This window comes from Vigna angularis, chromosome 5 (genome assembly GCF_016808095.1).
Source record: "Vigna angularis cultivar LongXiaoDou No.4 chromosome 5, ASM1680809v1, whole genome shotgun sequence".
In the NCBI taxonomy this organism is placed as follows: domain Eukaryota; kingdom Viridiplantae; phylum Streptophyta; class Magnoliopsida; order Fabales; family Fabaceae; genus Vigna; species Vigna angularis.
In genome coordinates this window covers 34,203,841-34,217,293 of record NC_068974.1, presented here as the reverse complement: position 1 = coordinate 34,217,293, position 13,453 = coordinate 34,203,841, and the positions used below count along the sequence as shown (strand labels likewise).

Below are 13,453 nucleotides of genomic sequence, written 5' to 3'. Positions count from 1 at the left end.
ATTTTGTTGGGTGGGTGGTGCTTGGTAGTTTCTCACAAATGACTGAGAAAGAAACCCGAGAAAGAAAAGACGAAGGAGATGGAACCTTATCCAGAATGTAACGCACCATTTCTCTTTATTATTACTAACTCCAAACGAGACAACAAGAATAACAGGATTTATATACCGGTTTCTAATTTCTCTCTCTTTCCTTATTCTTATCCAAAAATAATAATGAAAATTGAGATTTAGTTTGCAACACCTGTTCTTAAAGAAAAGGGAAGTAGATAGCAACAAACCCTTTATAAAAGCACATCAAGCGAACCATAATAAACAACAACATTGGAGGAAGAGAAAAAAAAAACAAGCAACAACAAAAACAACAGAACCTTCTTCCACAGTTCCATTCACTCACGTAACAAAAACAAAACCAACAACGTTATAAAAGCACCGCGACCTCTGCATGTAAACAATGGCGAGCAGAAAGAACTATTTCACTTCACGAAGCCACCGTTTTCTCCCCGTCGCTTCCAACAGAGACTCTCTATCGCTAACCATGGATTCCGAATTCGCCTTCGAATTCGACGAGTCCGAGATTTACAACTCGGGCCGGGCTAACTCGTTCGAGTTCAGCAGATCGCTTCACGGCCGCGGCTCCGCCAAGAAAAACCCCACTTCCTCCACCACCGCCGCCGCGGCGTCAGTGCCCATCAACATCCCCGACTGGTCCAAGATCCTCGGCAACGAGTACGCGAAAAGAAACAACAACAACCACGACGACGACGAGGACAACGAGTACGACGACGATCACAACGAGGGTTATGATGAATTTGAACGGAGCGGGAGAGTGCCACCGCACGAGTTTCTGGCGAGAACTAGGGTTGCTTCTTTCTCCGTGCATGAAGGTTTAGGGAGAACCCTGAAGGGAAGGGATCTGAGTACGCTCCGAAACGCCATTTGGGCCAAAACCGGTTTCCAAGACTGAGAAAACTGAGAAAACAGAAGACAGAATCTTCATCGTCTTTTTCCTGTTCTACTTTCGTCACTGTAATTGACAGTTTTTTTTGTGTTAATTCTGGTGGTTAAGTTCACGTGTACGAGGTGATTGATTATAAGAGGTTTCTGATATTCTTAATTCGAAACCTGAGTTTTTAACTTATGTAAAATTACACGTACCCTTAAGAAATATATAAATGTTCTTGTTCATTTGATCATGATTCATGGTGGTGTGATAATTAGGTTGAGTTTTTGTTTCTGGGTGATCGTTAATGGGTGCGTTTGATGGACGGTGTTGTGTTGATGAAAAATCTAAATGGGTGAGTGGGAGTTGGAGGTGGTGGAGCCATGATAGGAGCTGAAAAGGAAAGTAGGGTAAGCTTGTTGGGTGATTGGTGGTGGGATTAGGGTTTTGAAATGGCTTGTTTTAGCCGTTTAGGGTTGGGACCATTGGACCAACGCTCTATTATTCTACACCACAAACTTAGTGGGGACTAATCATCAAATATCCATTCATAGCTACCGCTTTCAACTTTACTTCAAGAAATAAAAAAGAAACTGATTGTGAAAAATTGAAGTTTCAAACAAAAAACCCTAAACATTGGTGTTAATTAAAATATCTATTCATTAAAATATATTTCATTCACATAATACATGGTAGAATGACTTATTTTTTTTCGACTATAATTATTAGAATAATTAAAATAACGCTGATAAATTCACTCGTCAAATATCAATACATAAGGCGAGGGTGATAGCTACCCTACAATTGTGATTAGAAAGAGAAATGCGAAAAGTAGCCCCAAAAATAATTCCGAAAGATGGAGGTCCTTTTATGGTTTTAATTCACTAAAATGTCCAAACGTGGAACGATCTCTCCTTCACGATTCTCTTTACCAAATAATATTGAAGAAAAGTAGGTGTGATTTGAATGCAACAAAACAAATGAATTTAATCAATCCAACTCCATCAAGACAAAACAATACAAATTGATTTAACATTATTAAACAAGATATTAATGCAAAAATGTAATTCCATCATTATTGAACTAGACATCCAAATGTGCTCTTGTCAAGCTTATACTATTTCATAATAGCCCCGATTATTAACTTCATTTTCTTTTTGCTATTCTTTGTTTCTTTTCACTTTCGTTAAGCTTTTTTATAATTGTATTTGAAAACCTTTCATGTTAGAATATTATATTCTCAATTTAATGATAACACTTTTACTAGTAAAACTTTTTTTTTTAATCTTGAATTTTAGTCATGATATAATTATATATAGGATTCCAATGTTTCATTATTACGTCGAATTTTAATGAAACAAATAAACTTATTGTATGGTATACACTATGGACCCTTCAGTCCATTTACTCAGGGTCGTTCGGTCCATCCATTCAGGGTCTTTCGATCCATCTGTCACACCAACAATGTTGGGTCTGGGTCAACTTTCAAGTTATTATTGGCCCAACAGTCCAGCAGACGATAAAATAATCAAAGATATCTCATTAGAGATATTGATAAGTCATTTATGAGTAACTAACCGAATCTCCAGGTAAGTTTGTTTTTATTTAGTCTATGAAACAATTATAAATACAATGACAGGGCCAAAAGTCAGGTACGTTCAACTCACACTCTATGAGACCCAAATACTCAACTGTAACAACAGTTCATTAAACCGCTCCTAAGTTAACCGTCGGAGCACATTTTGCAGGTACCTCCCCCTCTGGTCAAGAGTACAACCGATCAGAGTCGGTGACAATCGAGCGGAGCAATCGACAAGCGAGCGATCCAGACTAGATGCGATCGGTTCTGACAATCAAGGCGAGCGGTCCAGACGATCCAGGCGTTCGGAAGCAAGGAGGATACGTCAGAAAGGTTAGTCTCTCGGTCCCACACAAATTCCTACCGAAACACTTATATTATTCTATGTACCAAAATGTCACTTATAAAATATAAGTATTGTTTCGGTAGGGATTAGTTCAGGACCGAGAGACTAACCTTTCTGTCGTGTCTTCCTTGCTTCTGAACTGCTCGTTGTCCGTCTGGATCGCTCGGTTGTCGCCTGCTCCGCTTGTTGTATTCTTGACGGGGGGAGGTACCTACAAAAGGCACTCTAACGCTCAACTTAGGAGCGGTTTAATGAATTGTTTATCACAGTTGAATATTTGAGTCTCGTAGAGTGTGTATTGAACGTACATAGCCTTTGGCCTTGTCATTGTATTTATAAGTATTTAATAGACCAAATAAAAATAAATTTACCTGGTGATTGAGTTAGTTACTTATAAACAGTTTTATCAAATATCTCTAATCAGATATATTTGATTATTTTATCGTTTATTAGACTATTGGCTCAATAATAATTTGAACGTTGGCTCATTTAGAGTTTAACATTGTTGAAGTAGCGGATGGATCGAACGATCCTGAATGAATGGACCGAACGGTCCATACCGTATACCATACAAGTATATATGGACTCTAAGATGACAAACATTCTTATTTTACTATTTTTTTTTCTGTGTATTTTTAGTATATTTTTAAAATAAATTTTAAACATAAATAGACTTGATGCTCCAATCGAAATAAACGTGCTTCATCAGTTTCAGGCTTTAACCACCCGATGGTAAGTATGGAAAGTTACCGAGGGAAATAATTGGGCCTCCGAGGCAATACCTTTTACTTCTTCAACGCCCATCATTGCTAACTTTACCCTCATACAAATACTGAACTGTATCTACTGTACCCGTACATGTATTCTATTTTATAAATTTAAATAATAATATTATTACTGTAAAAACATATTTAATCTATTTATATATTCTCTTAATAAAATATACTTTATTATATAATTGTTTCAAATATTATATATGATAATTTAGTCAATTAAAATAAAGAATTCAAATTCAAATAAAATAATTGCTAATAATTTTACATGTTATAAAAACAAATAATTAAAAACTCTATTCCAACGCATAAAAATAAATAATTTTTACAAATTTAAAATAAATTAAAACGTTTTATAATTACAATTATGGAATGACTTTAATTATAACATTTTTATTTGTTATTGATGAAAAAATACACTTAAATTATAATTGAATATTTAATATTTTATTTAATAGTAAAACCCCATTCAACTCTACATTTCATAATAGATATTCAATATTGGATTATATGTAATATCATTATAGTTATCCAAAAGGAATAATAATATATTAATATATTACATATATAAGGAGATATCGTATTATATATAATATCAGTATAGTTATCCAAAAGGAATAATAGTATATTAACTTATTAATATTATATTTTCATTAAAAATTTGACTACCAAAACAACCACAAAACAAAGTGGATGTTTAGTGTTTAAGGTGCAGAGTCAATATCAATTATTTAACGTTTTAGGTTACAAAGGGGTCCAAGAAGTCTAATTGTTTGTTTTTACGTTTATGTTTATTTTAGATTACCTGTAGAATGTACATATGCCAAAAGTTACTAAAGATTTAACTCTTAAGCATCAGTGATGCAAGTAAATACAAAATCACCTACCTCTTACCTTTTACTTGTATCATAGATTTTAGTGTGAATCCTTTATTAGTAACGACTTAATATTGTCCAATTGGAAGTAATCACGCATTATTTTAAGTTGTTATGTCATACTTGTTCCATTTTCATAACCGCTCGATCACGAGTAACTCACTTGATTTCATGTGACTTAACGATTAAATGTCCAAACAGTTTCACTGTTACCTTAATAAAAACAAATTACAATCATAAAAAAAATGTATATAAAAGACCATTCAGAAAACAAATTAATAATCATATAACAATATAAAAATAACATTTATGGATGTAACAACTTCAAAAAGTTTAAAATTTATTTTTAATTTTTAGATTATACATTTAGAAAGCCATTTCTAACTTTTGAATTAACATAAATAAAAAAAAACTTTTGTACAATCTAAAAATGATAAAATGGATTAAAACAATGTAAAGGTCATACAAAACAATTAACATGATAACAACAAATCACATTTATAGAAAACATTATATAAAAAATAATTCATAAAACAAATTAATTGATCACGTAACATAATGACATTTATGGACGTAGCAACTTCAAAAAAACTTAAAATTTATTTTTAATTTCTAGATTATACAATTAAAAAGCCATTTTTAACTTCTGGATTAACATAAATAAAAGAAAAAACTTTTGTACAATCTGAAAATGATAAAATGGAGAAAAACACTATACCTTGGTAGTATACCTTGGTAGAGGTAGAATGTTATGGAGTTTCATGAAGAAACTGCCAAAATCGTTTTGTAAGTATATGGTGCCCAAAAGCATTGGGCCTGAGTGAGAAAGTGTGTTATCCCAGCCCGGCCCGCCAATCTGAGCTGGTGAGTCGTGGTGTTCGCGAACGTCCGCTGACTGCACCCAGCTACCTGTCAGACCCAGCCGAGACAAGCAGCGACTGGCAGCGCAACAACATTTTGCTTCAAAACCCCAACCCTCTCTCTCTATGTCTTCGCCAACAGACACACACTCTCTCTCTAAAATCATAACTATGAACGACAACGAAACAGAGTCCGATGGAGAGATTAGGGCTTCCGTCGAACCCGCTTCGGAGGAAGCTCCATCCAGCCCCGGTAGCAGCGGGTACGTCGGCGAAGGAGGCAGCACCAGCGCAACCACCGGTTCGCAATTCGAAATTGAGCACGAAGAAATAGAAGAGGACACGACGATTCATATGGACAGAATCTCGATTTCCGATTCCCACGCCTCGTGGATTCCCGGCAAACGGCACTTCGATGAGGTATGTGCGTTGGTTTTGCTTCGCGCACTAACTCTCTGATGATCGATGCCTATAAGTGCCGTGTTCTGTCTGCTTATTGATTATAGTGCAGGATGATGGCTCTATATCATGGAGGAAGAGGAAGAAACATTTTTTCGTTCTCAGTCATTCCGGCAAACCTATATATTCCAGGTTAGTGTTTGTTCTACTTTTTCCGGGCCTCAATTTGCATTGGTATTTTCAAGGTAAGGTAGAACATTCATTTTGTGCGCTGGTCAGGTTGATCCTTTGAATTTAAGTTACAAAAAGTGAGTTTAGTGTATGATTTTGGGTCTGCCTGGAGAGAACTTTTTCATGAACAGAGAAAAATTTCCCCATAAGCTAAAGTTAAGTTAAACAATGTATTTTAGAGAACTTGTTTGGAAACAACTCCTATAAATCTGTTCATGTATAGGTTAGAACAGAGAAATTGTCTTCAAGTTTTCCTTCTTATTTTTTTCTCCCATAGGTGCATATGGATTTTTTTTTTCTAAGTGGACCCTACCTATCAATTTAGCCGTTTGACATTGTGAAAACTAATCGAGTTCTTCGTTCACTTTATTAATTGTCTATTGATTTAATTTTGACAACTATTTGTCAATTTAGTCTTCCATTGGCGGAGAAACTATGAGGTTGTATCATACTATTACGTGTCCATTATCCTAATAAATTTCTGCGTACATGTATTTGTGTCATATTGATATTAGTAGAGACCTTAATGGTCTGGAACCACTAATAGTTTCTCTCGTTTGTGTGCATAAGTTAATTTGATCTTTAACGTTAGGGATCACAATAACTACTGGTTATGAAATTTGGGATTTTGCAGACCAGTTTTGGTAATTTCTGAACCCAAACTATTAATGATCGCAGATAAAATTGATTGATGTTGTCGAAGTCATTGAATGAATTTGCTGTTTTGATAGATGTTACAAACCAAATTGACTTTCTAGTCTTACTCTTGTGCTGTTTTTGTTTTTACACTTATTACTACTTTACTTCTAGGTATGGAGATGAACACAGACTTGCAGGGTTTTCAGCAACTTTGCAAGCAATCATTTCCTTTGTTGAGAACGGGTATTGTGAATGATTCTGTTTTCAGTTAACTAGAAGTATTCCTTTGATGTGTTTTCCTTTGTTGAGTACGGGTATTGCGACTGTTTCTGGTTTCAGTTAACTACATGTATTCCTTTAATGTGTATTTGAATATAATTTCCCATGAACCCTTCGATTTCTGTTTTTAGGGGCGACTCTGTCAAATTGGTGAGGGCTGGAAGGCATCAGGTGCGATCATGCTTTTTTATCTCTTCATTTTTTTGTGCTTGAATGGTATGTTTCATCTGAGGATTAACCAATGGGAAACCAGCTCCTTGTCCTTGACCCCTAACAAAGAATATGTTAAGCAAAATCATATTGTAAGTGTTTGGTTCTTGCCCTCAATCCAACAAACTTATTAATTGGTATCAAAACTAGTTGTCGGTGTCTCGAAAAGAGCTATTCATATGGTTGTCAGTAGCACAGGAGCAATGCTATGATAGGAACTTGGGTAGTATGGTTGTCATATCGTTGTCCTTGTGTAGCTTTAAAATGTCTCCTTTTGTGAGTGAGCTGCCCATCTTTTATATAAATAGTGTTTATATAAGAATCTTGTTTTTCTGTTATGTCTCTTGCAGGAATTTTGCCATTATTCCGTGATGTAAATCTCTACTTTGAAATCATGGTGTAGGTGATTTTTCTAGTGAAAGGACCAATTTACTTAGTCTGCATCAGCTCCACAGAAGAACCTTACGCTTCATTAAGGGGGCAGTTAGAGCTAATTTATGGCCAGGTATATAATCAAGTTGGACTGTAAAAGTTTCCGGATCCATTTGCTTGCTCATTATGCATGTTTCTATGTTTCTCAAATTTCTATTACATTTTTTGAACATTCAAGTGAACACCTTGTGTTGTGACGTTATATGATACTTCCCTGTTTTTCATATATGTGCAGATGCTTGTTATACTAACAAAATCAATAAATAGATGTTTTGAGAAGAACCCAAAGTTTGATATGACACCCTTGCTTGGTGGAACAGAAATTGTCTTCTCTTCTCTAATACACTCTTTCAGCTGGTTTGTTTTTCTGTTGTTGGCATGCTCAGTTTTCCAATTTTTTATTCTGTATTTTTGTAGTAAATGTTTTTATTTGTCTGGTCATTTAGGAACCCAGCTACATTTCTTCATGCCTATACTTGTCTCCCTCTTGCATATGCAACAAGGCAAGCTGCAGGAGCTATTTTGCAAGATGTTGCTGATTCGGGTGTTCTGTTTGCAATACTGATGTGCAGGCACAAGGTTTGACTGTATGCTTGATTTTGTCTATTTCACACTGACTTAAAATAATAATTTTAAGGTTGAATGCAGGTAATCAGTCTCGTTGGTGCTCAGAAAGCTTCCCTTCATCCAGATGATATACTGCTTTTGGCCAACTTTGTCATGGCATCTGAATCCTTCAGGCAAGTGGAATTGTCCTGGAAACAGATTTATTTATCAAATGCTTTAATTCTCAGAGATGGTTTGATTGTATAATTTACTCTTATTAATTAGAGCTTTAACTAATTGTTCATTTTGGTGATAGAAGTTGTAAACATTCTGATGTTTCCCTTTAGAGATAATTATAGGTGAATTATGTTTTATGAAAACCACTCTAATGGTGATAAATAAGGATGTTCAAAGAGTATCAAATGTGGTATTTATTAACCACATACTGATTTAATTAACCAATTAAGTTAGATATGTTTTAGCATGGAGTTCCTGGACCTTCGAGAAATTTACTTAAATTTACATGTAGAGTTCGTCCTATAGCATCTGAAAATAAGGAATTTTGAATATTGTTGTGTTATACAATGAACTCGCATTTTAGATGAAGTGAAAATGTTATGGCACTTCAAGCTTCATTCTAAGTTATTTTATTTATAGCATTGTCAAAACATCCATTCCTTGTAATTCTATTTCTGGGGATTAAATTTTGCAGGACATCAGAATCATTTTCTCCAATTTGCTTGCCAAGATATAACCCTTCAGCATTTTTGTATTCATATATCCATTACTTCGATGTGAGTCCGATTGTAATACATTATTGGAACATTTAATGGCCCCGTTTGATTTGAGAAAATATGTTTTTTTTGTTTTCACTTTTAACTTCATAAAATAGTGCCATTGTTTTATTTTATTATATGTTTTCAAAGATTTGTTTAAGAAACATGAAAGAGAATTGCTTTCTCCATTTCCTATACAAACTTTTGGAAACAAGAAACAAAGTGAAAACAAGGTGGTACTTTGTAATTAAAAGTGAAAATTAAAAGCATTTTCTCAAACCATAGACCCCTTATATTTTGGAAATGGAACATTTGTGACCGAGCTTTATATTTATGTGACAGGCTGACACATACTTGGTGTTACTATCCACTAATTCTGATGCATTTTATCATCTTAAAGATTGCAGGTAAATAATGGTTTAGACTTTAAAATCAATCATGTTTCATGGTAGTTATCTTTTGCATGGTTCAGAAATTTACCTTCCATCTCTGTAGGATTCGTGTTGAAAATGTTCTTTTGAAGTCATGTGTCCTTAGTGAAGTTCAGAGATCCTTGTTAAACGGGGGAATGCATGTTGAAGATCTGCCACCTATATCTCATTCTGGATCATCTCATTTGGGCCAGCACATGCTTCCATCAGATTCTCCTGACAGATTTAGGGAAGCTAATTCTGGCATTGGGGGTCCTGCTGGGTTGTGGCATTTCATATACCGCAGTATATATCTTGACCAGTATGTCTCCTCGGAGTTCCCACCATCAATCAATACGCCTCAGCTGCAAAAAAGGTATGAAATGTTAAAGCCACCTATTCACTTCCCATGCCTTTCATTTCTATGGATTTTTTGCTTTATTTTTTTTTTCATTTTCTTTATGAATATCTATTCTTGTTAGAAGGATAACTTCTCTTCATTGATGCAGACTGTATAGAGCTTACGAGAAACTTTTTGCATCCATGCATGATAAAGGAATTGGGCCACACAAAACTCAATTCAGAAGAGATGAAAACTACGGTAATAAATCACACCCTATAGTGTGTTTGGTTTTTTGCCTGAAATGTTTAGTATTTTTATTATGCAGTCATGAGTTGATGTAACTTTTTTTAAATGAAATTTGTGATTGGTCGTGCATGAAACCATGGAGAAATTGGGTGGTGGGGGGGTGGGGGGGGGGGGGGGGGGGGGGTTGGGGGGGGTGGGGGGGGGGGGGTGGGGGGGGGTGGGGGGGTGGGGGGGGGGGGGGTGGACGGTACAAATTCATGTTTTGTGGCTTTTCTCAACGATAAGCTTTGAAGGTCTGGTACTTTTAGAAAGAATTTTATCATATATGGAAATGTTCACTATGAGGTGGTACTTTAGATTTGTGTAAATTATTTAATGAATCTGTGTTGGAAAAAAAAAAGTTTAAGATTGTTAGTTTTCTTCTTTATGACTCATGCTAATTAAAGACAGAATGAAACTCATTTTTGTTTTTTTGGCAGTTCTTCTCTGTTGGGTGACACAGGATTTTGAGCTCTATGCTGCCTTTGATCCCCTTGCAGACAAGGTACATTTTTTGTTTGTTTCTGATATCTTGATTGGCTTTTAATCATTGTGAATGTCCCATCTCCTATGTTATCTTTAAGTGCCTAGGTATAGATTCGTAATTGACTTCCAATGAAGACTTGACGCAAAATATTTTATGTTTGGAATCTAGCACTACGTATATGGGTCTTGTTAACCAATTCAATGAGGACACTGGTTAAGGAAGGAATCAATAAATGAAGTTTTTTATTGAAATTTTCTTTCGGGGATGCATTGGAAATCATAGTGAAAATGCTTTAATAAAACTTTTTAATAAAAAAAAATGACTTTTTATTCCTTAATTAGTTTTCTTATGGCACTAGATAGCTTTTTACCAGTTACTGTCATGTCTACTTGGTCTTTGCTTTAATAGTTGGGATTTTTATATTTTTTCTTGAAGTTATTTGGTTCATTGTTTGGGGAAAGAGTAAAAAGAGCAGGCGAAGGGGGAAGAAATATTTTTTTGTGAAAGCTGGACCTATGACTTGGAAAAAGCATTTTCTGTACTTTATGTTCAACAGAAAGAAACAAGCAGTCAACAATTATCAAATGTTACAAATTGCATTTATTTTTGTGCCGCTCTGGATGGCTTGCTTTTCATTTTTTTTGTTCTCTATATGATTATTTATGTAGGCCTTGGCAATCAAGACGTGCAACCATGTTTGTCAGTGGATAAAAGATGTGGAAAATGAAATATTTTTGCTAGGAGCTAGCCCCTTTTCATGGTGATTTCCTTGCAAATGCTGTAAACATGTACGGTAAATTTTATTCAATAAAATTCCTGCAGTTTATTCTTTTTAATATTCCTTTTGCTTAATTATTTCTTATAGAACAATAGAAAAAGAGATGGTCTGTGCACAATCATTATATTAAGAATTTGCGGAGTGTTAGCCCTAAAGTCTTCGTTCTTTTCTCAGTCTTTTCTTAGAGTTGATACCTTACATCTATAAAAGACGTTTAACTGATTTTTGCGCTTCTAGTAATGTGAACGAAGTATTTGGTGGAGGCAGCCGATAGAACAGATACCATAAAAGGTTCTGCAATTGCAAGCTTTCCTTTTGGACGTTTCTATATTTAATTTCGATTTGTTTTAATCTTGTATCGAAACAATCTTGCTTGTGATTTAGTTTGAAACAACAGAAAGAATGGAAGTCGGACTCAGCTTGAACGTTCGGAGTATTCTTTTTAATGTGCATGTATGGACTCCGAACTCAAGAAAGAGGTTTTTGTCTTGTTAATTTTTTGGTTTAAACCCTCATTTGGTCCTCGTATTTGTGTGTCAATCTCAAGTGGGTTCTCTTTTTTTTCCGGTCTCAATCGGGTCCATAAACTTGTAAAAAAGAGGCAATTAAGTCCTCTCTGTTAAGTTATCACTGACGCCGTCTAATTGTGTTGAGCTGTATTTTTTTTATATGGTGTGACATTGTATATTAAATTGAATGGGTGACGTGTTGTACAATCAACAATTCTACGTGTGTTAAATTTTTATACTTTTTCTACTGCCACCGGAAACCCTCCCAAAATCGCCCACAAGCCGTGGCGGCCTCTTCTCCAGCCGCCACCCATCACCGTCGTTGCACAATCTTCAACAATAACCCATTTTTCATACTATTTGTTTCACTAACGAAAACCCTTTGTCCTTATTTCTTCAAAGCAAATTCACTCTCTTTTGGTCCTCAAATAATATTTTCGTATCTCTCTCTGTCTCTCTCATTGTTGCTGAGAAGAACACACATCCCTTTCTTCCATTGCGAAGAAATCTCTCGCAACCACTTTCCCTTGTGACTTCTTCTTTTACCTTATAATCTCAGTTCCCTTTCTTTGCAGTTGCAGACACCACTGTGTTAATCGGATCAAGAAGTATTTGGGTGACAAAAAGAAAAAAGAATGGACTTTTAGAAAGTGGGGTTCCTTTACTTTCTTTGGGCTTCTTCTGTTCTTGCCATTGGGGCTGTGGAGCTGGGTCGACATTAACCTACTAAGAGAATTTCAGGTGGGGTTCTTTAATTGTGTGTTCTTGCCATTTGGCTTGAGATACATCGACCCTTTTGTGCGTTTCGTGTCCTTGCTTGGTTTTGGGCGAATTGATATGCGAATTGAAGATCGCGACTTAGGGTTTTGATTTGGGGCTTTTCCTGGATCTTTTGTGTTGTCTTGATTGCAGGTTTGAATGGAGGCAGCGCGTAGAGATTGGAGAGGTTGAGGTTTTAGGGTTCTTCGTGATTCTGTGATGGTGATGAAGGCTGCGATTTGGGTTGCAGGTGAACTGCACGAGGAGGTGATGGTTGCACGAGGTGATGGCGACACTGTGCTAGGGTTTGGTGGCGGTGATGCTGTGGTGATGGCAGCGCTCGTGGTTCATGGTGGAGCGATAAGGTTGCTTGCGATTCTGGGTGTTTATGGTGGATGTTGCGTCGCTCGCGACATTGGCGACAAAAGAAGGATACGCACTGGCCTGATTCATTGTGTGGGTGGTGGCGTGTGATGGAGGATGGTTGTCCAACGAGATGAGCATGGTGGTTGGCCGTGGCGGCGAGGATGGTGGGGAATGACACTGTTGCGGCGGCTAGCTTTACCTAAAAAATTTCACGTAATATAATACTGACACATCATCATTTTAAGTGTGCACCACGTCATTACAGTTAGACGGCGTCAGTGATAACTTAACGGAGAGGGCTTAATTGACTCATTTTTACAAGTTTATAGACTCGATTTAGGCCGAAAAAAAATACAAGGATTCACTTGAGATTGATACACAAATACGAAGAGCAAATGAGGGTTTAAACCTAATTTTATTTATCTTATTTTAGTATTGTATTATGATTTTTAAGTTTAATTGGTCAATTTTCCAAAGTTAAGGTCCAGAAGTGATTATAATAATGAAAGTGTTTTTCCAACTTAAGAAAAAAAAATGTCACTGGGTTAAATGTTGAGCCATCGTTAGTTTCTTCCTGCACTTTTATAGCTTTCTTCCTGCATTCCATATTTTTTTTTCCATCATCCCTTTT

General features: G+C 35.8%; 2 protein-coding genes across 6 annotated transcripts; both read left to right on the top strand.

Annotated features, from left to right (window-relative positions):
• The first annotated feature begins 291 nt into the window (after nt 1-291).
• Nucleotides 292-1,193, top strand: LOC108339888 (uncharacterized). The gene has a single exon (XM_017577111.2). It carries the CDS (start codon nt 452-454, stop codon nt 962-964), a length of 513 nt encoding a protein of 170 aa, XP_017432600.1. The 5' UTR covers nt 292-451; the 3' UTR covers nt 965-1,193.
• Nucleotides 1,194-5,335: 4,142 nt separating this feature from the next.
• LOC108340549 (vacuolar fusion protein MON1 homolog) lies at nt 5,336-13,453 on the top strand. Of its 5 annotated transcripts, none has more exons than XR_001833223.2 (16): nt 5,337-5,793; nt 5,885-5,964; nt 6,814-6,885; nt 7,053-7,092; nt 7,535-7,636; nt 7,799-7,920; nt 8,010-8,142; nt 8,212-8,303; nt 8,822-8,903; nt 9,228-9,292; nt 9,381-9,671; nt 9,805-9,896; nt 10,364-10,428; nt 11,079-11,198; nt 12,273-12,438; nt 12,610-13,453. XR_001833223.2 is itself a non-coding variant. In XM_017578010.2 (15 exons), exons 1-14 carry the CDS (start codon nt 5,500-5,502, stop codon nt 11,172-11,174), a joined length of 1,626 nt encoding a protein of 541 aa, XP_017433499.1. In that variant the 5' UTR covers nt 5,337-5,499; the 3' UTR covers nt 11,175-11,198; nt 11,426-12,255. The 5 variants fall into 5 exon arrangements, 3 of the variants coding, with proteins under 3 accessions (XP_052733738.1, XP_017433499.1, XP_017433498.1); XR_008248895.1 differs by lacking the exons at nt 12,273-12,438; nt 12,610-13,453 and adding exons at nt 11,426-11,479; nt 11,573-12,255; XM_017578010.2 differs by lacking the exons at nt 12,273-12,438; nt 12,610-13,453 and adding an exon at nt 11,426-12,255.